Source organism: Rhinolophus sinicus, chromosome 2, assembly GCF_057876585.1.
Source record: "Rhinolophus sinicus isolate RSI-liver-muscle chromosome 2, RSI-T2T, whole genome shotgun sequence".
Lineage (NCBI taxonomy): Eukaryota > Metazoa > Chordata > Mammalia > Chiroptera > Rhinolophidae > Rhinolophus > Rhinolophus sinicus.
In genome coordinates this window covers 125,636,023-125,660,394 of record NC_142502.1, presented here as the reverse complement: position 1 = coordinate 125,660,394, position 24,372 = coordinate 125,636,023, and the positions used below count along the sequence as shown (strand labels likewise).

The following is a 24,372-nucleotide window of genomic DNA, read 5'->3' as shown; positions in this document are numbered from 1 at the left end:
GAGTGAAAATACATGAGGCAAGGCTGCAAGGAGAAATAGATGAATCTACTATAGTTGGAGACTTCAACACCACCACCCCCCCATCAGAAATGAACAAATCCGGCAGACAGAAAATCAGTAAGGACACAGCAGAAGGCAACAACACCATCAATCAACTGGATATAATGGACATCTGTAGACTAGTTCATCTAAGAACAGCAAAACACACATTCTTCTCAAGCTCACAGGGCATATTCACCAAGATAGATCACAATTGGGGCTACAAAACACACCTTTTTTTTTTTTTTTCGTCAAAACACATCTTACCAAAGTTAAAAGAATAGAAACCATACAATGTTCTCAGACCTCAATGGAATTAAACTAGAAATCAATAATAGAAAGATAATTGGAAAATTCCAAAATACTTGGAAATTAAACAACGCAATTCTAAATAACACTCGACTCAAAGGAAAAGATATCGAGAAATTTTAAAATAAATGAAAATGAAAACACAACTTGTCAAAAATTTGTGTGCTACAGAGAAAGCAGTGCTTAGAGGGAAATTTATAACATTGAATGCATACATACATCAGAAAAAAACAAATATCTGATATTAGTACTCTAAGCTTCCACCTTAGAAAACTAGAAAAATAAGAGCGAATTAAATCCAAAGTAAGCAGAAGAAAAAGATAATGGAAATTAGAGCAGAACTCAATGAAATTTAAAACAGGAAGTCAATAGAGAAAATCAACAAAACCAAGAACTGGTTATTTGAAAAGGTTAATAAAATTGATAAATTTCTAACCAGGCTAACCAACAAAAAAAGAGAGGACAAACTACTATTATCAATAAAGAAAAAGAGGGGACATTACTACAGATCCCATGAACATTAAAAGGATAATAAAGGAATATTATGAACAACTCTATACCCATATATTGGGTAGCCTAAATAAAATGGACCAACTCCTTTATAATTAATTTACCAAAATTCACACAAGAAGAAATAGATATTATGAATAGGCCTATATCCATAAATAAATTGAATCAATAATCAATAAACTTCCAAAACAGAAAACACCAGACCCAGATGGGTTCACTGGTGAATTATACCAAACATTTACAGAATAAATTATACCAAATGCTCTAACAATCTCTTCCAGAAGATAGAAACAAAGGGACTGTTTCCAAACACTTCCTATGAGGCCAACATTATACTAATACTGAAACTACACAGTAGGAAAGAAAACCACATATCAATGTCTTTCATGAAGGTAGATGCAAAAATCCCTAACAAAACATGAGCAAATTGAATCTAAAAAAGTATAAAAAGAATTCAACACCATGACCAATTAGGGTTTATCCCAGATACGTATACAAGGCTGGTTCAACGTTCAAAAATCATTTAATATAATCCATCACATCAACAGTCTAAAGAAGAAAAAACACATCAATAGATGCAGAAAAAAGCATTTGACAAAACACCCATTCAGGATAGAAACACACACACACAAAAAAAAACACACAAAAAAACACCCATTCAGAAAAAAAAGAAAAAAAACTCTTACTAAACTAGGAGTAGAGTGAAATTTCTTCAACTTGGTAAAGAACATTTACCAGAAACATACAACTAACATCATACTTAATGGTTAGAAATGTGAATCTTTCTCACTAAGATCAGCAACAAAGCAAGGAATGTTCTCTCTAACCACAACCTTTCAACATCATACTGGAAGTCCTATCTAATGTAATAAGACCAAAAAAAAAAAAAAAAAAAAAAAAGCAGGGGGGAATAATGAGTATACAAATTAGAGAGAAAGAAATAAAACTGTCTTTGTTCACAGTTGGCATGACTATCTAGAAAATCTGAAAGAGGACATCAGCACCATGGCAAAGTGATAAGAGTCCTTTGTTTCTTCCCTTAAATGTATAACTTGGACAACTATAACTCTACAAAGTGTCCCCTGCTCAACACACAAGCATGCCTGAAAGATCCATGCATTGGAACACCAGAAGGTGGGCAGACTGGAACACAGCAGGGAGGAGAGATGGGGGAAGGACAGGGATGGTTGCTGCAGACACAGATTGACACTCACAATGGCTCCAGAAAACACAGTAGAAGGGGAGAAGTTGGACTGCACCCCTCATGCTATGGCCTAGATTGCAAGAGGGGCGGAAGCCATGATCCCTGAGAAAAGGCATCTCACTTCATCCTTCCACACTGCGGCAGACCCAGGTAGAGGTGACTGGGAAGCTTAAAACAACACAGCACTGCCGACAACCATTACTGGGAGGGGGTGGAGCCTGGATCATGAACATACCTCCACAGCCCCATCCATCCTGGCAGATCCAGGTAGAGAAAACTGAGATGCTTAAACAGTACAGTAGGGATGTAAAATCATAAATTTGTCCCCTCCCATGCATCCTGGAAAAGCCCAGTAAAGGCAGTGGAGTTGCCTTCAAAAACACAATGGGACCAGCGACCATTAGTAAAAAGGAAGCAGCTCTGGGAGCTCACAAAACCAGTTTTCCATAACCTGCCACACACCTACATCACAATAGTGCCATGTAACCAAGGTGAGCTGGTCAGAGATGGGATACCTACCAACTTAGTGTGTATACAGCATTTCCTTAACCAAAGTGACACCGCTTAACTGCAACCCCAGAGGAACAAATAGTGCAGGTAAGAAAAAACAAAATCTTAAACACCATGTACTGGAAAACAAAAGAAGGTACCCTACCTGTCAACCTGTGAAATTGTTGAGAGCAAACCGTTATCTAAACAAAAAAATAAAAACTCAGTATCTCAAATGCATAGACAGAGAAATAATCTATCAAATACCACGAACAACCAAGGTCACATTTGGCTCCAAAAACCAAACTCAGTCAAGGAAGACTGTCACTTAAATGACAGAGAATTTAAAATTTCAGTTATGAAGAAGCTCAACAAGATACAAGATAACTCAGAAAGGCAGTTCAATGACCCCAGTTAGAAAATTAATGAACAAAAGGAATACTTTACCAAAGAGACTGAAACTATAAAAAAGAACTGAAGGGAAATTCTGGAGCTGGAATATCAATAAATGACATGAGGAATGTATTAGAGAACACTGGAAATACAGTAGACCAGACGGAAGACAGAATTATCAAGCTCAAAGAGAAAAAACTAGAAATGACCCAGGAGGAAGAAGAAAGAACTAAGAGTTTAAAAAAAAAAAAGAAAAAAAAAAAAAAAACTCTACTAGAATTATCTGACTCCATTAAAAAGAACATAATAAGTATACCAGAAGGAGAAGAGAGAGTGAAGAGAACAGAGAGACTACTCAAAGAAATAATTGATGAGAACTTCCCAAACCTATGGAAAGAAATGGACTTTGGAATAGAGAAAGCTAACAAAACATCTAATTATATCAACACAAAAAGACACAACATCCATTTATGATGAAAACATTTAATAAGATGGATATAGAAAGAAAGTACCTCAACATAATAAAGGCCATATATGACAAACCTCAGTTAATAACATACTCAATAGTGAAAAACTATAAGCTTTTCTTTTAAGATCAGGAACAAAACAAGGATGCCTACTCTTGCCACTGTTATTCAACATAGTACTGGAACTCCTAGTCAGAGCAATTAGACAAGAAAAATTGGGAATGAAAAAGTTAAATTGTTACTATTTTCATATGACATGATTCTATATATAGAAAACATTAAGGACTCCACCAAAAGACTACTGCAAACAATAAACAAACACAGTAAAATGGCAGGGTAAGAAATTAATACACAAAATCCATTGTGTTCTTTTATACTAACAACAAACATAGCAGAAAGAATAATGAAGAAAACAATCCCATTTATAAGTGCAACAAAAAGGACAAAATACCTTGGAATAAACTTAACAGAGGAAATGAAGAACTTATACAATGAAAACTATAAAATATTGTTGAAAGAAATTGAAGAAGACAAAGAAATGCAAAGATATTTTGTGTTCATAGATTGGAAGAAATAACATTGTTTAAAAAATGGCAGTATTACCTAAAGCAATATACAGATGTAATAGAAACCTCATCAAAATCCCAATGGCACTTTTCAAAGAAATAGAACAAAAAAATCCTAAAACTTGTATAGAACCAGAAAAGACCTGAAATAGCCAAAGCAATTCTGAGGAAACAGAACAAAGCCGGAGGTATCACACTCCTTGACTTTAAACCATACTACAAAGCGACAGTAATCAAAACAGTATGGTATTGGCAGACAAACAGACACACAGACCAATGGAAGAAAACTGAGAGCCCAGAGATAAATCCACACATAATGTGGGCAACTAATTTTTGACAAAGGAGCCAATAGCATGCAATGGAGAAAGGAAAGTCTCTTCAATAAGTTGTGTTGGAAAAACTGGAAAGCCATATGCAAAAGAATGAAACTAGACTGCTATCTGACACCATATATAAAAATTAACTCAAACTGGATTAAAGACTTGAATATAAGATCTGAAACAACATGATACATAGGCAGTAAACTTAGGACCTTGGGCTTAGAGGGGCCTTTGTGAACTTGCCCCCAGAGGCAAGGGAAGTAAAAACAAAAATAAATGAAAGGGACTACATCAAACTAAAAAGCTTCTGCACAGCAAAAGAAACTATCAACAAAACAAAAAAAGCAACCAACCAAATGGGAGAAGATATTTGTAAATGACATCTCTGATAAGGGGCTAAAATCCAAAATATGTAAAAAAATTCATTCAACTCAACAACAAAAAAACACAAACTACCCGATTAAAAAATGGTCAGAGGATCTGAATAGAGATTTTTCCAAGGAAGACGTACAGATGGTCAAGAGACATCTTAAAAAGTGCTCAAAATCACCAGCTAGAAAGGAAATGAGAATCAATACCACAATGAAGTGCAACATTATAACCATTAGAATGGCTGTTATCAATAAAGCAAGAAATAACTGTTGGAAAGGATGTGGAGAAAGGGAACCTTTGTACATTGCTGATGAGAATGTAAATTGGTGCAACCATTATGGAAAACAATATGCAATTTCCTCAAAAAATTAAGAAATATAGCTACCACATAGTCCAGCAATCCCTCTTCTGGGTAGCTACCCTCAAAATTTGAAAACACTTATTTGTAAGGATATATGCACCCCTATGTTGATTGTAACATTATTTACAATAGCCAAGACATGGAAATACCCCAAATGTCCTTCAACAGATGATTGGATAAAGAAGAGGTGGTATATACATACAATGGAATACTACTCAGCCATAAAAAGATGTAATTGTCATTTGTGACAACATGGGTGGATCTTGAGAATATTATGCAAAGTGAAATAAATCAGATGGAAAAGTACAGGAACCATATGATTTCACTCATGTGTGGGATATAAAACAAAAGGCAACAAATGAATAACAACAACAACAAAATCCCACAGCTACAGACAACAGAATGATGGTTACCAAAGGAGAAGGGGGTGGGGGGAGGATGAAGAGGGCAAAGGGGGTCAAATAGAAGGTGACAGAAGGATACCAGACTTTGGGTGGTGAGTACACAATAGAGTATAAGGATGCTGTATTATTACATTGCTCACCTGAAATTTATATAATGTTATTAACCAATGTTATCATAATAATTTTTTTTTAATTTATTGGGGTGACAATTGTTAGTAAAATTACATAGATTTCAGGTATACAATTCTGTATTACATCATCTATAAATCCCATTGTGTGTTCACCACCCAGAGTCAGTTCTCCTTCCATCATCCATAATAAATTTAATTTAAAAAGAAAATCTGAAAAATTCAATGAGAAACTTCCTGAAACTAATGAATAACTGTAGCAAAGCTTCAGGATAGAAGATTAATGACAAAAGTTAAACACTTTTCTATATACAGGCATACCTCAAAGACAATACGGGTCCAGATCCAGACCACTGCAATTAAGTGTGTCATAATCTTGCTGTGGAAGGTCTTGTCTTCAATTTGTAAAAAATGCAACATTTGTGAAATGCAATAAAGTGAAACACAATAAAATGAGGTATGCCTGTATGAGCAATGAACAAGTAGAATTTGACATTAAAAATAAAACTGTTTACATTAGCATCTAAAAAATAAAATAAATACAAGAACTAGAAGAGGAAAACTACAAAACTCTGATGAACGTATGATATCAAATAAGAACAAAATAGAGAGAAGTCCATGTGCATGGATTGGAAGACTCGATATTGTCAAATGTCAGTTTTTCTCAACTTCTACATTCAATGCGATCCCAATCAAAATCTCAGCAAGTTATTTTGTGAATATTAACAAATTGATTTTAAAGTTTATATGGTGAGGCAAGAGACTCAGAACAGCCAACATAATATCGAAAGAGAAGAATAAAGACTAACACTATCTGACTTCAAGACTTACTACCGTGTTTCCACAAAAATAAGACCTAGGCAGACCATCAGCTCTAATGCGTCTTTTGGAGCAAAAATTGACATAAGACCTGGTTTTATTTTACTATAATATAAGTAAAATATACTACTCCCTCCTCAGACACTGTGGACTTTAGATATAACAAGGCAAGACCGAACCACAAGGGCTGGATATGAATTTTCAGTTGCTGTTTCACAGAGAACGTGGGCACCCCCCTGCAGCCACACTCAGTGGGGCGGATTGCAGGTAACCTCAGAATAAAGCCCTGTTTCATGAAACATCCTGTGCTTGGCCTGCATAGTGCTATGCTCTATGTGACAAGTGGGCAAACCTTTCTAGAAAAAGCAAGATAGTCAATATTTCAGGATTTGCAGGCCATACTGTCTGCCACACACTCAACTCTGCTGTTTTAGTGTGAAAGCAACCAGAGAGGACATGAATGGACATGAAAGAGCCTAGCTGTGCATCAATACAGCTTTGTTAATAAAAGCAGCAGCAGGTGGGCAGGTTTGGCCTGCAAGCCCTAGTTTATCAACACTTACTTGATGTAGGTGAGTAAATGTAATCTGACTAGACATGACTGATAGTCAGGAGGGGCAGACAAGTTTCTGGGCTAATATGGCAGCATTTGAGAATTTTATGAATGAAGTTTGTTTCCAGGACACCATTTCACTCTCAGATGCATGATTCAGTTTCATTTACAGGTTTCATGTAAACTGTTCACTACTTGCTGTGGATCACTAGATTCCATATGCTGTTTTCCCTATTCCCTGAAATTTCCAAACTTTGAAAATACACCAGTGCCACTGCCATATGGCAGTGGCTCTCCTTTGTATTCATGTGGCTTCAGGGTGGTCCGTAACAATTGTAAGTTTGAGCCATGAACATAACATGGTTATTAAAAAGAATACTGCCTTTCTCCCCAAGGCTCAGTGGGTAATGCGTTTGCAAGGGATTCAGATACCACAGTAGGCTCACCACCCGAAAAGGGCCTTTAAACTGCATTTGTCATTCATTTACCTAACTGTCCCGAAGTGCGTGCACTCATTTCCACCTGAGAGAAGCCGAGTTGCAAACAGATGTGCTCTGTTAAGAACAGAAGTTGCAGAGCAGAGGACCGAAGCTCTCCCTTCTGACTTGCTGGGAGGCTAGTGGTCGGTATCCCCACAGAAGCCCTCTGGACTGCACAAAGGTGGCTGGTTGAACACACTGCCCTTCAGTACTGCTTCCGAGGTACATTTCAGTAAATGTCACAGCTCACGCGTCAAGGGCTCAGCCTGAAATACCACGCTCACTGAAAACCTTGGAGAGTTCGTTCAGCAGCTCTGGATAAACCAACCTCTGAGGGCCTAATATTTCACTCTCCTAAATGAGCCATGTGGCAATATCCCATATAAAACACCTAGAAATGGTCCCCGAACGGCCATGAATAGCAAGCAAACCACTCTCCTGGAGAGCCACTTCAACTCCTCCACGCTCCTCTTTCACCTGCAGTCAAGTGGTTTCCGAGAAAGAATAAGGAGCTAGAGAAAGGGACAGCGACAGAGACGGAACCTCAGCATCATGGCTGTCTGCGCGGTTCGGCCATGGCCACAGCTCCACTCCGTGCAGCGTGACTGGAACCTGGCCCTGTCACCGAGAACACCTCCTTGTCAGAATGTAAGCCAGCCATAGACAGAACTCCCAACTCACTGTGTTTCACAGAAAGAAGGGTAAATTAAAAAGCGAAGAGCTCAAAAACTCTCTCAGCCTTTTGTTGCAGAAATAACATAAAATTGTTCCCCTGACAACTCTAGGCAATGCTAAGGGAGGCTCTTAATGGAATCAGAGCTGCCATCAATCCCTTGCTGTCCTGTTGAAGTCTCAGGTAATCATGATTTTCCAGAGCCCGGAGGGCTTCTCCCTTTGTCTTATGTCAAGTCCACAGGCTGCCAGAGGCCTGGAACTGCTCAGATAAAAGGAACACTTCATGAGAGAGGCAGAACTCTCATCAGGGGGTCTCAGTGCTAAAGGGAACCTGCAGCCACAGGGTGGGCCCAGGTGGAAGTGGAAAGGTCAGAGGTCAGATGTCACACCCTTCTCTGTGCTTGGAGCTCTCCTTACTACAGACACACACTCACTCATACACTGCACACATACATACCACACCCACCGATGCAGGCGCACGCGCATGCGCACACATACACACACACACACACACACTCCAGCAGGGTGGAGTCTCAGGTGCTGTGAAGACCCCTTTCCTGGTCCTCCCACTGTGGGCTGTGAGCACTGGAAGGTGGGACTCTCTGTGCCCACCCACTAGCCTGGCACCCATCCCCGTAACTAGAACACAATATAGGGTTGATTAAACATCTGAAGAATGAATACACCAAGGAGGTTGGACAAGAATAAACTTATTCTCTCTGCAGTAAGACTAGCTGACCCTTTGCCCAGGCCAACGCTTCACGGTCACATATGTATTCAGTCCTGTGTGCCCTTCACTCTCCTGTGCGGGGCACAGGCAGGGAGTAGATGATGGATGACCTGCATTTTACCCTAGTATTTACCTCAGGGAGCCTGCATCTCAGCCAAGAGACAGACAATTGTTATGGAAATACAAGTATCTTCTCAGGAGGAGCAAAAGGGAGTGAGGAGTGTTAGGTGAAGAGAGTCCACCACATGGGGGCAAGGGGTACTCTGAGGGGCATGCAGACATTTTGGGGAAGGTATCCAGGCTGAGGGTGGGCCCCAGGGCAACCTACAAGCTTGGCTGGAGAGAGAAGGGGCCTGGACACCAGTGTGGCTGGGAGTGGAGTGAGCCAGGGGCCAGGCTCTGGCAAGAGGCCTGCGGGGGGGTGGGTGCTGGGTCAGGTCGGGTCATGTAGGCCGTAGACTTTGGTGTTCACTCTACAGAAGAGGAGAAGCCAGGGGGTCGTGAAGAGAGGTGGTCACTGTCGGACACAGGGTGAAAGGCTCTCGGGCTCCAGTTACTGAGGGGAAAACGGGCTGGGGGTGCCTAAGTGAGCCATGGAGACAGTGGGGGCCGGGCCACATAGTGTTCAAGGCCTGTCCTGGGAGAAGAGCTCATTCTAGATAGGTATGAAAATGTTTCCTGACAATGTTTCAGATCTATCCCTAGCTTTGTCTACAAATCAACACGATTCCCAGTACAGTTTGTCTGACCCCCTCCTTAATGTCGAGCGAAGGGGTTGGACAAGGGGAGTCTTCGGCAGCGCCCCCAGGCTGCCTCCACTTCCCGGTCACCCGTTGATCACCTGAGTAAAGGCGCCTCCTCCACACAGGCCAGGTGGTACTTGGAGGTGACTGTGGGGCTGCTGCCCAGCTGGAAGGAGGAATCCAGGATCGAAGAGCCAAGAAAGTGACTGAGTTTCTCGGGGAAAACAGCCGGAGCAGAATGCAGTATTGAGGAAGAAGAGAACCCCCCTCTCCTGGGGCTCATCAGCTTTGGCCCATGGGCACAAAGTTCCCAAGTGTTCCCAGACCTAATGTGTTCCCGACTGCCCCTCAGGAAGAAGCAGAGATGACATGGTGGGCCTAGCGTGTCCAGCCATGGGGACCTGGACAGAGGGGCTGAGGGGATTTCACACCCTCTGGGCAATTTCCCCAAGATTAGCAACCAGGAAAATAAGGGTACAGTTATTAGCCCCTGGAACTCTCAGCTCTCCATGTAGTATGTGTCTTAGGAAGGTTTATTTTTCCATGAGCACGCCGCGCTAACACAAAGTGATAAGTATCTGACAGAACAGCAACTTTTCCTGAAAAAGGCAGAAAAGCAGAGGGGCAGAAAGCAAGTACGAGGTCAGACAATTAAGTTCGTGAACATGTTGCAGCGCTGTTGCTAACCTTTTTTGGTATCAGAGGGATTATTCATTATGATTTTGTACCAACTGGACATGTTTACTATGTGGAAGTGCTGAAAAGGCTGCGTGAAAAAGTTAGACCTGAACTTTTCGCCAGCAATTCATGGCTCTTGCATCACAACAATGCACCAGCTCACACCACACTGTCTTTGAGGGAGTTTTTAGCCAGTACACAAATAACTGCATTGGAACACCCTCCCTACTCACCTGATCTGGCCCCCAATGACTTCTTTCTTTACCCGAAGATAAAGGAAATATTGAAAGGAAGATATTTTGATGACATTAAGGACATCAAAGGTAATTACAACAACAGTCCCGATGGCCATTCCAGAAAAAGAGTTCCAAAATTGCTTTGAAGGGTGGACTAGGCACTGGTGTCAGTGCACAGCTTCCCAACAGGAAGCTTTGAAGGTGACGGTAGTGATATTCAGCAATGAGGTATGTAGCACTTTTTCTAGGATGAGTTTGCAAACTTAATTGTCAGACCTCGTATTTACTGAATGCCTATTTTGAGCTCAGTTCTCTACATGCCTTTGCTCATTGAATTCTATTATCAACTCCACTTTATGGTTAAAAAGGAGACTCAAAGACTAAGTAAATGTTCCAGAGTCACTGTGTAATAATATAAAAGTATCATGATTTGAATCTTTGTCTGCCTGATTCTAGAGCCCAAACTACCTACATTTGATTTTTATCTAAGTCTGTCCCCTGAATCAGAAAAGCATTACTTGGGATTAATGCTGGATTGAATCAGAAAGGAGAGAATTCCTACATTTTGGGAAACGATGATTAAACATTCAGAGGTATAATAAGATCATACAGAAAGGTCTTGTGGTGACACCAACGGGAGAAAATTTAACAGGTCAGGACAAACCCTGGTGGTGTTTCAAAAGGTTTTTTTTCTGTTTTTTGTTTTTTGGTTGTCTTTTTTTGTTTGTTTTGTTTTTGTTGTTGTTGTTGCCAACTCAAAGCATCCCTTCAGGGTTGGAGGGTTGAGGCAGGGAAGGAACAGTATGAGACGATGATTAGAAAGGAGCTTTCCCTGTGTCCACAAGTCATGTGGTTTTGCACATGGCATGCATGACAGGGGAAGGGGGAGATGTGGACCAATGTGGTGAGCCTATGGTCCCCACGGCAAGTTAGGTACAAAAGTGATTCTGCAATGGACCAGACACTGCCTTAGAAAATCTCATGGCCTGTGAAGAGTCCCAAGCATTACAGAGGGAATTCACTAAAGGACAGGCCGCAGGCCTTTACATCCAACACAGATCCCTGGCAAGGTCATAAAAATGTTCTCGTTAACTAAAAGTTACGAGGTCAGGGCTCAATAAACATTTGCTGAATCTTGCAGTTGAGTGAAAATAAGGGAACGTGGAGTAAGCCGCCACAAAAAGAGTGGAATTCAAGGTCCCCTCTTGTTGAGCCCTAAGTGCAACTCTTTACTTGACTCACTTAGCCCTTGATACCCTCGGGTAGGTATCAGTGTCCTGACCTTGAAGATGGTGGCCCAACAACGTTAAGTGTTTTCCTAAGGTCTCAGGGTAAAGGTCATACATGGGATCCCTAATTGCCCATTCCCTGCACCAAGGTGCCTCGCCCAAATCCAACCCCTCTCTGTGCTTATGGAGAGCAGCACACATCAAGGTCTCACGTGAGAGCTTGTAAGAAACCAGCTGACAGAGCTTGGGAACAACGCACGTCTTTCCTTTAGTCTTTCTATTCGCACATGCGCAGCTTCTTGGAGTGGGACTACTAAGAAGTTATGCTTTTTATAGCTGCTTTACGAAAAGTAATTATTCATTCCCTTCTTAAATGAAACAAAGGCTTTGGTTTTAGAATGACTTTAATTAATGCAATTTTAACAGGACTATTCAAAAATCCAACACCGAAGGTAAAAATCTTGCTTCGATCTGCCTGCTTTATGCCTTTTAAAACCCAATCAATCCCACCACAATGATGTTTTTCAATGGCAGGTTAGCACCATCTGTGGATTTTAGAGACTGTTGTTTCCTTGCTGACTCCAGAATGGAGTAAATCCAAACCACAAGATGTTCCCCAAAGGCAAGACCCGGCTGGGTTGACCCAGCAATGCCAAATGACGCGGAGCCATGGCGCGTCAGTCACGGCCTCTGCGGGCTTTGTTTGGAGAAGTTTGGAGGTGAGAGATACAGACAGAACAGGTGCTTAGTAGGGGTGCTGTGCCTTACTCTGGTAGGAGGGTGGAAGCTGGTGTTGGTGACAAGGTTACGTGAACACGGCAGAGGTGTCACAGCACGATTTTCATTGGGAATCATGCCCACGGGTCGCTAACTCTCCACATGGATCCATGGGATTCAAGAAAAGAAAGTCCTTCAAAAACATCCTGGGACATGGCACTGCCCATCCGGCCTCCTGTGGAAACAGCTACTTCCTAACAGGAGACCCCCCCTACCCCAGACCCTCTCATGGCTGGTGCTTTTGCCCCTCAATCTCAATTCAAATGCCACCTCCCTAGAAAGTCCTCATCACCAGGCATCGCCTGTGAGTGATGCTTAATCACAGCCTGAGGAAGGTGTCCTGTGAGCCCTGACTTTATTTTATTTTATTTTTTTAAAATAATGCAAGGGCCTGACTTAAGTTTTGATTGCCCAGACATCCACTTCAAAGACAGCCATCTCTGGAATAAACACATCACCAGTCACATGACTTGGTAAAGAGTCTCCCCCCAACTGAGGCTCCCTTGTTCTAGAGGTCTTCGGTGATTTCGATAACTGACCATTTGGACTACTTTTTTTTCCCTCCTCTTCTCATGCTTTACATGCCTGTTCTTATGTTTTAAATTCACCATGAAAAAGTGAGTCTTCAAAATGCTAGGTCCCCACCCTCACCCCCAGTAAAAGAAGAACCCCCAGGCCCATGCTCTCTCTCTGTATACCTGCTATCTCAGTGTATGTAGCTTCTTGTAAGTAATAAACCTGTGTTTTTCAAAGTTCCCTGATGGTTAATTCTGAAGGATGTCTTGTAATCATAATAAGAACCACAAGGGTTGGTCCAGACACAACATTGGTTATTGATAGGCTGAGAGAAGTACAAAACACACGGTCATGGGAATACCTCCCCAACATAATTCAAAGTAAAAACAATGCCAACCCAGAATAAGTCTAAGGAAGTCTAACAGTGCTAATTTTTCATATGTGGACTAATTTAAATGTTTCTTTTGAATTATCAAATATTAAATTCTATCACTGACATTTTGGAACACCTACGAAATACCAAGTCTACCTCCTGCATGACCAGTGTAGCTTGCTATTCTCTGAAACTGTTTTCTGGACACTTATTCATTGACTTGCTGGTCTCTCCCACTAGACTTCAGGATCCAGGAGAGTCTGTCTGCATTCCCCAGATATAGTACAGTTCCCAGCAGGTGGGGCCCATTACATTTTTGTTGATAAGTGAACAAATGCCCCTTTCTCCTCTTTTCCAGTGGGCTCTGGTCTTCACCCTAGAGTTGAGTGTCCCAGACAGAGGCTGGAAGAACGGACCTCATTATGGTGGGTGGAGGAAAGGCAGAAGAAGCTGGGGGTTCCAGGGCTCTGCAGCTATCAATTCACAGTGTGTTCTCCTGGCTCAGAGAGCCTCCTCTGATAAAATTCTGTAAGGAATGCCCTGAAGCCAGCTGAGCTTGGAGGAACCTGCACACAGAAAAGGGTCTGTTTCCTGAGCAAGGGCCTGCCCAGACCCCAAGAGGTTGTTGGGGTCCCTGCTCTTGTCACAAGTGATGGCACAGAGCCTCATGGGACCTGAGAGGGCTCCTCTCTCAGGGCAGGTTCTCGAGAGTCCACTGGGCAGAGAAGTGAACAAAGCAGGGTTCTGTCTGCCTGACACTCTAGGCACCCTGCCACTCTGGCCTCAGACTGAGAGCGAGAGGGAGAGGGGAGAAGGGTACAGGGAGAAAGGCCTGGATGCTGGCTTCCTGGGAGGCTGCATCAGCCAGATGACAATCGGAATTAGCATCAGAACACCTTGATAAAAGGAAGGAAGAAAGAGCTGAATCCCTGAATGAAAAATAGATTATTCACTGTCAGGTTGAACAATGGAACAAGACACAAATAGCAGCAGTGCCCAGAACATGCCAATTCTGCTCAAAAGTGGTGTGCACGGTACTCCAGCAGCCCTCCAGCGAGCTCTGTGCTGCCAAGTTGTGCACTGAGCAGGTGGACAGAGAGAGAGGTGGGAGGTGGGGAGAGGGAGAGACAGAACACCAATGTCTTCTCAGAAGTGGGAAGAATGTGGGCTTTAAAGTCAGAGATTTGATGTGATGTCAGAGGGGTAGTAGATTGGGGGAGGGGGTTATCACTTTGTGAGGGGGTATAAATGATAAATGTCTAACTATCAACAGTGTTTTGTACACCTGCAGCTAATTAAAAAAAAAGTCAGAGATTTTAATTATGTAGACTAAAAAAAGGGGTTCTGTGGAAAGTAACCTCACAGGAGGGTGAGCTAATCATAAATTCCTAACTGGGCGGGTCATGGTCGGTAGTCACACCCCAGAGATATAACTTCTTTAGGAAAAGGTTTTTAAGCCAGTCCTGCCCATTGCTCTTGTACGTCTAGGTTAACACACCTTTGAAATACCAGAAGTAATACCTCTGGAAGCAGGATTTAACCCTCAAGAGCGCACATAATCTTCTTGACTATCCTGTAATCCAATCCCTGCCTTGGTTTCCCATACCTCCATGTAATTTTCCTTTTGTCCCCTCCTTAATGTCAAATGCATAAAAGAAGCTACAAAACTGTTATTCTCTGGAGCATTTGAGATCTTGCTCCCCAGCATATGTTGTCAGTTTGGCTCAAATAAACTCATAAAAATTCTCTACGGGCTTGGACGTTTCTTACGTAGACAATAGGCTCCAACTATCTCCCTGGGAACCTTGGCAGTTGTGAAGATAAAGCGTGAGCATGTTGTCCAAGTGCTCAGTACAGATAACTAATCAAAGGGAACTGCTTCACGGCCCCCAGGGAGAAGTGTATGCTTCAAGGGCTCCATGGCGCCCCTCCCAGCGCAGCACAGGAGTGCATGAGTGTGGAAACAAGGAAGGAGGGAGGCCTGCAAATGAGAATGGGGCACATCTGTCATGGTTGGGAAGAGACCATGAAGGCGTAAGGGCGGTCACCTCTGTCCTTGGATGCTTTACGATCTCCCCTCACTCTCCTAGGACAACTCCACTGGTAAATACTGTTTAGTTTGTCACCAGCCAGGGACCCTCTCAGCAAGACTGACCTGACCACTTCAAATGGCCCAACCACACCTGTCCACCCTCCCTCTGGTGCTCTAGAAGACAGGCCAGTGACCTGCTGATTTCTGGGCCCAACCATCTCTTCCCTGTGACCTGACAGGAATCTTTGCAGCAGTTTCCCTTGACAGTTTTCCTGTGAGTCCTAGAAAGACTTCATTCCTTTACCCTAAGTCACTGCTTAGGCACCGTGACTCCGGTTATGGAGGGCCCTGCTCCCCGAGGGAGTGCCCTGTCAGCTCTTGGGTGCAGACACATGTCAGGCTGCTTGCCATCTCATTCCAGACAACAGAACCTCCTCAGGAGGAAGAAACAATTACATTCCTGAAATAGCACAGGGACGTGGGCCCAATGGAAGGATTGCAGAGGGCCAGGAGGAACATGGGAGAAGCTGTTCACAACAGTGCCTCCACCCCATCACTCCCTACACAAAAGTGCAGAAATAGTGGATTATTATCAGCCTTCTGACAGTTTATTTCCATGTCGAAACCACTATTCCGCATGCGCGGTTGATCAAGGTTGGTCCGCTAGATGACCTTCCTGGGGTTGCAATAATGAGCAGTTCACCACCTTGCCCCATAGCGCAGGCGCATACATGGTTACCAAGCAACATAAAGATTAAAGCCCGCCACTTTCAAAAAGCCTGCTGTTTTCAAAAAGCCTGCCTTTTTGCTTTTGCGCAAGCCCACTTTGTCCCCAGTTTATAAAAGCAGCCAAAGTCAGCCCCTAAGCCAGTTTTGAGGACCTTCCTTTCCTCCGTGCTTCTTTCCTTGTGCTCAAGCATAAGCTTAATAAAATTTGGACATTTTTCTGGGGTTTCCTCTCAATTTCTATCTTGGGGAACCAAGAACCCCACACGAGTAACATTCCCTCTTAGGGAGGCCCAGAGGGGAGGGCAGATCTCAGCAAGGAGCAGGAAGGTGCTCCAGCTCAGCGCCGGGAATTGCTGTGCAGGAGTGCTTGCTCACGAAGGCCACCTTACCTTGCTGAAAGTCAGGCAGTCCTTATCCTGGTCTTGATCCTTCATCTCGAAGTCGTACAGGGCTTTGCCCTGGGGCGGGGTGGGCGGCAGAGGCCGCAGGCACTGCACGTAGCTGGCGGGCAGGAAGCCCTGCACACCATGCAGCTCCCCGTGGAACCAGTTCTCATCCACCCTTCGCCGCAGGATGATGACATCGCCCTTGTTGAACTTGAGATCACCAGGTTCTTTCCCCTCGTAACTGTAGAGGGCTTTGCCGTAAGGAAGCTGGGAAGGATTCTGAAAGAAAAACACACCACCAGTCACTCAGCACTGCCTTCTTGCTGCCTTGGTGGCCTGGAGTATGGGGCTCCCGTGTCCTGAGGGCACATGCAGAATGCCTTGCCCTCCAATGAGAAGTATTTCAAAGAAACAGACACCCAGTCATAGAAACACACGCGCCCCTGGCCCTGCCTAGACAAGAAGGGCTACAAGAGGGCCTCCATGACATGAGGTAGGGGCCAGGCACTGTCCTGGGCCTCATGCGGCACTAACTCATGCTGTTGAAAAGGACTCCAAAGCAGGAGCTGAATTACCTTCATTTACAGGTGAGGGAACGGAGGCACAGGGAAAGATAAGGTAACTGGCCCAAAACCCCACATCTATAAGCGTAGAGCAGAATCCCTATGTAGGTGCTCTGGCTCCAGAATGTTCTCACCCACTACTCTGTGCTTAATCATCTGCCATTTCTATCTGCCAGATTTCCAAGTTATCAACCAACAAAAATTTCCTCACTTCATCTCTGAACCTTCCCAGTATCTCATAACATACCTCAAGGGAATTTACAAGTTCAGGCAACAGACTCGCACAGACTGTGCCCTTCCCCCTTACGGCCTCACAAACGTGGCATATCCCTCTGACATCCAGCCTGGGACAGCCTGGCTGTGGGAGGTAGAGGCCACCCCCAGGACCTTGGCCCCTACTGCACCAAGTTCTGATGCCTTTCTGATGCCTACAGCAGTCTGGTCCAGAAATACAATTTCAAGAGCATAAAATAGATCCTCTTAATGTCATGGAATGTTCCTGTCACTCTGTCAAATGTTAGCTAACCCTTCCAAAAGGGATCTACCATCTTTGGTCTCAAACAGAAACCCAAAGAGAATTCTTGGCAATCTTCTGCTCGTCAGCATTAAGGAGCCTGTCGAACTACCCTGAAACTCGATGTCATCATCCACTTCCTGGGTTCCTCTAACTTAACTGGACTTATTTCATAAAGACCAGTGGCTGCCTGGATTTCTCTTCCTCTTCTTCACAGGTGGCCAACACCCACTCAACTGAGTAAGCTTTGCCAAAGGCCAATCTATGCCAGAAGAAAACAAAACAAAAACCTTAGCACTGTCCCCACGTCAACGCCCAACCATTTTCCTAACAGAAGCCACATTTTCTCACCAGGGCGGCCTATGCCAAGGATTTCTTTAGTCTTTGCATCAGTCAATACCGGCAGAAAAGCCTGAAGCAAGACTACATGGAAAAGCTCTTTATAGAGAACTTAATAGCATGTTGGCAACTCAGTCACTCTGCATTTATGTTTCAGCAATATCAAACGACAGTAGTTAAGAGAGAACCTGCTGGCAAACTGACAAACAGCCACCACTAACCAATTAAATAGTAACACCAGAGGATTTGCAGAACTCAATGGGGAAAAAAAAATCAGTTTGCTTCCAATAACACTCATCCTGGCTAGCTTTGTACTATATGAACAATAGACTGTAACAGGCCCTGATTTTAGAGAGCTGAGGCAAAGGGGTAATTTACAGTCCAAGTACTGCGATCAGAAAAGAATGGAAGGGGCTGTTGGCTATGGGCCACCAGAAGAATTCCATTGCCACACAAGGGCCAGTCAACCCCTAGCCCAGGGGTTCCAAATCAGTGACAATTTTGTCCCCCAGGGGACATTTGGCAATGTCTGAAGATATCTTTTGTGTCACAACTGGGAGGTGGGATGTTATGGGCGTCTAATGCATAGACACCAGGGATGCTGCTAAACATCCTACAATGCACAGGCCAGCCCCCACCACAACAAAGAATTGCCTGGCCCAGAATGTTAATAGCGCTAAGGTTGAGAAGCCTGCTCCAGCCTGTTAGGTTAAATTTACAAAAAGACAGGGTAGCTTTCTTGTTCTATTTGAACATAGTGTATCACACTGTTACAAATTAAATACGAGGTCTGATAATTACGTTCACTAACTCATCCCAGAAAAAGTGCTACATACCTCATTGCTGAATATCACTATGGTCACCTTGGAAGTCCTCCCCTTGGGAAGCTACGCACTGATGCCAGCACCTAGTCCACCCTTCAAAGCAATTTTGGAACTCTTTTTCTAGAATGGCCATCAGAGCTGTTGTCGTATTACACTTGATGTCCTGAATGTCATCAAAATGTCTTCCTTTCAATATTTCCTTTATCTTAGCATAAAGAAAGAAGTCATTGGGGGCCAGATCAGGTGAGTAGGGAGGGTGTTCCAATGCAGTTATTTGTTTCCTGGCTAAAACCTGCCTCACAGACAGTGCCGTGTGAGCTGGTGCATTATCGTGATACAAAAGCCATGAATTGTTGGCAAAAAGTTCAGGTCATTTTCGTCTAACTTTTTCACACAGCCTTTTCAGCACTTCCAAATAGTAAACTTGGTTAATTGTTTGTCCAGTTGGTACAGATTCATAATGAATAATCCCTCTGATACCAAGTTCGCGAACTTAATTGCCAGACCTCGTGTGACGTTTCTATGATGGAAGTATTTTTACTGGTGACCACATGGAGAAGTTGAGATCCCCATCAAGGTAGGATGTGTTAAAGGGACAGAAGAAAACAACCTACTGTTAAACTTGAAAACTGGCCTCAATTAGGTGCACAGAAGAAAACATCACTTTGTCACACACAGACTCCATTTCCGTTGGTCCCCAGACTAAGAGGGCCATGCTCAAAAGCAATATGCTAAGAGCCATTGACTCTGAGGCAGTTTGGTCATTTTTGCTACTATGGACAACAATGGAGAATAAGAATGGCCAGATGTGCACCTTGGTTTCGATGCTCTGCCTCCCTCTGTACACTTTCGTGCCATGTGAACACATGCACCTCCCCCTTACCCTGTGTGGACGGGACACTGGCATTTCCACTCTGGCCTGCCCACCACCAGCTCTGCCAGCTCTGTTGACAAAGAGGACACTCGCAAGCACCACTTACACATATGTTGTACAAGCCTGGCCCAACTTGTCCAGCGTGGCAGGTCAGGGTCTGGGTGTAGTGAAGAGAGACTCAGGCACCACCCACATGAGTGGCCTGGCAGCAGGTCTACTGCTCCCAAGTAGTATGTCCTCCCTGTTCCTGGGAGGCATGCACTCCTGATATTTGGGGGGCTGTCTTTCACTGATTCATCAGCATGGGCATGGCCCCACCTGTCTGAGCACTGTGGCCCCCAGGCCTCCCTGGCCAGCATGACCACTTTCACAGTCCCCGTCTCTACCTGCTTCTACACTGTGAGTGAATACTCTGAGCTTACAACTTCCATTCAGAGCAAGGGACTTATGTCAACCTAACTGCCTGCGATATGCCACAGCTCACTGACGCCATCATGTGTCCTTCAAGCCCTCACCCCCTACATCCCTTTTCCTGGCCATGAAATTCCCACCCACCACTAAGAAAGTACCCTCTGCTCTTCCAGAGCCCACCTTTACCCTCAGCCTCAGTGTTCATCCTCAAATCCTGTTGACTCCACTTCTAAGCTCTCATCAAGAGACCGCATGCATGCGTCCACTCCTCCCACCCTGCTCTTCATCTCTCCCATAGAAACCACTGCAAACCTCCACCAGTGGGTCTCCAGTCTGAGACTGGAAGCCCAAATGCAGGGCTGATCTTACTACCCTGCTGCTTACCTACCTACCTACCTACCTACCGACCACCCTCGGGTAGGGGCAGCGTGGTACCCAAGGCTCTCCACACTGGCCGAGGCACAGCCTCCCAGCCACAGCCCTTGGTACTCCTCCCCACTACCTGTGCCCAGCCACAGTGGGCAGCACCCTCGCTCACAAAGAGCATGTGCTTCAGAAACCTCTGGGTCTTTGCTATCCCCCTCTACCCCTGTCTTTCCCTCCAAACCCAGCAGCACCCCAGGCTGTCTGTCCTGGTCCTGGGAGCCTCTCACCCATCACTCATCCACTGCACTAGCCCTATTCAACCAAGGCCCCAGAACAGGACTGCCTGTGTTTGCCCCACAACCCCAGGACTAAGGAGAGTGCCTGGCACCCGGTAGGTGCCCTATATATGTTTGTTAATTCAAATGTGATCACATTATTCCTGAGATAGAGCAGGGGAGGAGGAGGGGGAAAGTTCGAAGTGACAGACAGATTTGGCATGGCAACCCTGTGAACCAGCTGGCCTCACACACATCCAGGAAAAGGGCGCCAGTCCCAGCCCTGCAAAGAGGAATGGAAGAGCAGGTGTTCTCACATGTGAACCAGGAAAGGAGTAGGCCAGACTCCTTCTGAAGCAGCAAAAGCAGGGCTGGGAATAGACTGCACACGGCCCTCACAGGGCTCCTCAGGCAGCCAAGATGGGGCCAACCACCTCCTGGCCCCATGGTCAGAGGGCAGGGTCCTTGCTGGCTCCAGCCATGTCTGGTTAGGAAGCCATGCTCTTCAGCTCCCCTCAGTGAGTAAGAAGGCAGAGGAGAGGGGAAGGGGAAGACAGAGAGAGGAAGAAACCCTACAACACTAATCCCACCCACCCCCACCCCCACCCCTGACTGCCAAGATCAGCATCTGACTAAGCAAAACTGAAGAGGGCCAGTAAACCTTTTTAAGACACAGGGCACATTTGGGAGGGCAAAAAAATCAAAGATGGGACAATGCTGAGACGCAGTTTATCCAGGGGCAGAAGCAGTCAGAACCTGGTTCTCGCTGTTAGGAAACACTCAGAAATGACTCTCAGCATTTCTGCAGCATCTTTCATCTTCAAAGCCCTTTATAAGATTAATTAATTAGTCCATGACTAGGGCCCAGAGGCAGGCAAATGTTATTATGGGGGAGGGGAAAGACTTCTGCAAATTTCATGGCAGCAACTGAGAGGATATCTGAAATTTCAGCCTTCCCCAGCCCAGCCCAAGGAAGCTGAGCAGGTTTCTCTGTTGCCATTTCCTGTCTGCCCCCAGACTTTCCTTATAGCCTCTCTCACATTCTGTAGGCTCCCCTCTGGAGACACTGAATTCAAACACTGCCACCAAGGCGCCATTATATGGGCTCACGACATTAAGGAAAAGAAGTAAAAGGGAAAGGGGAAATACATCTGGGATGCCTACAGGATAATTAACACCAGCCACCCCTGCAAGACATTAATAATAATTAAACCTATAATGTCAATTTCATGGCTCATTACTCAGATGTATCACACAAATCTTAGGGCTTAATGTCCTACCCGGTGGAGACATGGGTGCTCACGCGTGTATGGAATTGCCATCTCCATCTTTTATTGAGATCAGTGTGGCAGTGGGGTTTAACAAATGTGCTTCCCTTCCACCATGTTGCTGATGCTAAGTCGTGCTGGTTTCTCTGGGAGTGAGGGCAGGTGCCACAGCTGGCCTGGAGTCCAGTGGACGGTGGAGGTCTTGGCTTGGGACTAAGCGTTTTCCAGACTCCCAGCAAGTCAGTGTGAAGAGTATGGACAAAGATCACTCATCTTTTAGACTCCAAGGACTCAACCCTGTTTCCTTTTCCCAGTGCCTCCCACATAGCACTTGTCACAGTTCTAACCACATGTTACCAACAGAGGGTCCCCTGACTATCAGCCCCATAGGGACAGATACTGTGCCTGCTTTTGTTCCACGCTGCATCCCCATGCCCTGGCCTGATAGCAATCACATGTTCAAAATCCCTGTTGCATGAATGAATATATGGACTGCAAGGCCGACCCCCTGGGATTAGGGCCTGGGCTAAGGGCCTCTGGTTAGAAGAACTGTGCCTGCACATTACTTTTCCCGGGATGTGAGATTCAGGGTTCATGTAGCCAAAAATCCTGTTGCTAACAGTGGCTGGGCCCAGATGAATGGGAAAGTCCTAATAATTGCCCCATGAAGAACAGAACAAACAGCTGGAGGAAGCAGCCTGAGTAAAGGCATGGAGTTAGGGAAAGACACCAACTTGCCTCATGCAGGACATAGGAGTTGACAGGTATTGGGGAACTGAATCTTGAAGAGTTCCAGGGATGGTGAGCAGCCCAAAGAGGGGCGACTGCCTAACCACAAACAAACCACGCATCGCAAGGTCGATGAAGGTGGCAGAGACAGCTAATCGACCCCTCCCCCCATATCCATTTGTTCCTTCCTATCAGTGAGAATATTACAAGTTTAAATTGAGGTCAAGTTCACCCAGCTACCAACTTCATCTTCCAGCCTTACTTGCACCAGGGCTATATGTCAAAATTTTAGTCAATGGAATGTAAGTGAAAGTGATTTATGCAAATTCTGGACCATGTTTTATAATGACATTTATAAGGTAATTGCACTTCCTGTCCTCCCTCCCATGGCCTGGATGGCAGTGTGGTGGGGGGAGCCTGCTTTTTCTACACAAAGATTATGCTCAGAGCAAAAGACAAAAGGAACATGGGTCCTTGGATGACCTTGTAGAAGAGAGCCCTGGACTGTGACTTGAGAAAAAAGAAACTACCATATTTGAGATGCCATATTTTGGGATCTTCTTATCAGCAGCTTAGCCTATATCCTGACTAACTCAGGGGATTTGGGGTCAGATTTATGGTTTCTTTAGCTAATAAACCATTTTCAAGCCAATGCTTAAAATCACTATGAAGGTTATCATGTATGTAGAACAGTACTTTTAACATGAACTCGCTCAGATTTAGAATTACATGAAAAGGCATGCTTTCTTGGCCTTATCATGTGTTAAATAATGTATTTAACCAGAATGTCATGTTTTAGTTTACACATTTAATCTGTGATGAAGTTGTTCCTGTATCACACTCCAGCCAGGAGGGCCCCAGGTTTTAGTTTTAGAGTTAGTTATATTTCAAGTTCCTTGTTCCGTTTCTCTCACTAAAAGCGATGTTTTGGGTCCTGGCTTTTGTTTCTTTCACTCTTTTATTCTGATGGTTTTCCCTTCCCTATATTTGCATGCTCATTCTTCCAAGAATTTACGCAACATCACAATATGCCAGATCCTACACCAGGCTCTGGACTACAGAGGGAGTGAGACACATCCTTTGATTCAGGCCACTGAAAAATACAACAAAAGAGAAAAGCGCATTGTGTCCCCAAACACAGGTAAAATGAGCACACCACTAAACTCTGATCAGGTGATGCAATTATGAAAATATAAGTAGTGGACATACATACATATAGATGACTCCATCCAGCCCAGAACCACTTGATGGCTCTAAGGCTGTCTTTAGCTGAGTTTCTTGTTTTAGCAAGATTAGCTAAGATTAAAAAGCCAAATGTACCTTTTTCCCCCCACTTTTTTGCTTTCCCCAGACATTGTCAAAGGCCCTCTTCTCAAGTTTGCTTGCTGCTCCAGGCACTTTGGCAATGAATTTGTTGATATCAGTGGTATTTTACTAGAAGGTGGAAGGACTTAACTTCCCATTCTGAACTGTTAGGAGAAAGGGGACTTAAGGAAGGCAAGTTTTGCCTTAGAGCCATCTGGTGATTCTGGGCTGGATGGAGTCATCTGTATGTATGTATGAAGCCCCCTGGGTTCCTCCAGGTGAAAGGTACTATAAAAAGCAAAGTCACTGCTATGCCATAGACGGGAAGTGAGTCCTCCAATCTCTTCTCAAATTAGCCAGTACAACTTTATAATGTAACCATCGTGT

The 24,372-nt window shown here is 44.3% G+C and overlaps 1 protein-coding gene across 2 annotated transcripts in view; it reads right to left on the bottom strand.

The window, feature by feature from the left end:
- The window catches only part of SH3RF3 (SH3 domain containing ring finger 3), a 368,321-nt gene that overhangs the window by 146,587 nt on the left and 197,362 nt on the right, over positions 1–24,372 (bottom strand). For both annotated transcript variants that reach the window (XM_019715017.3, XM_019715016.3), the window contains exon 2: positions 16,521–16,796. In XM_019715017.3, coding sequence (XP_019570576.3) covers positions 16,521–16,796 — 276 coding nt within the window. The remainder of the gene's footprint in view (positions 1–16,520; positions 16,797–24,372) is intronic.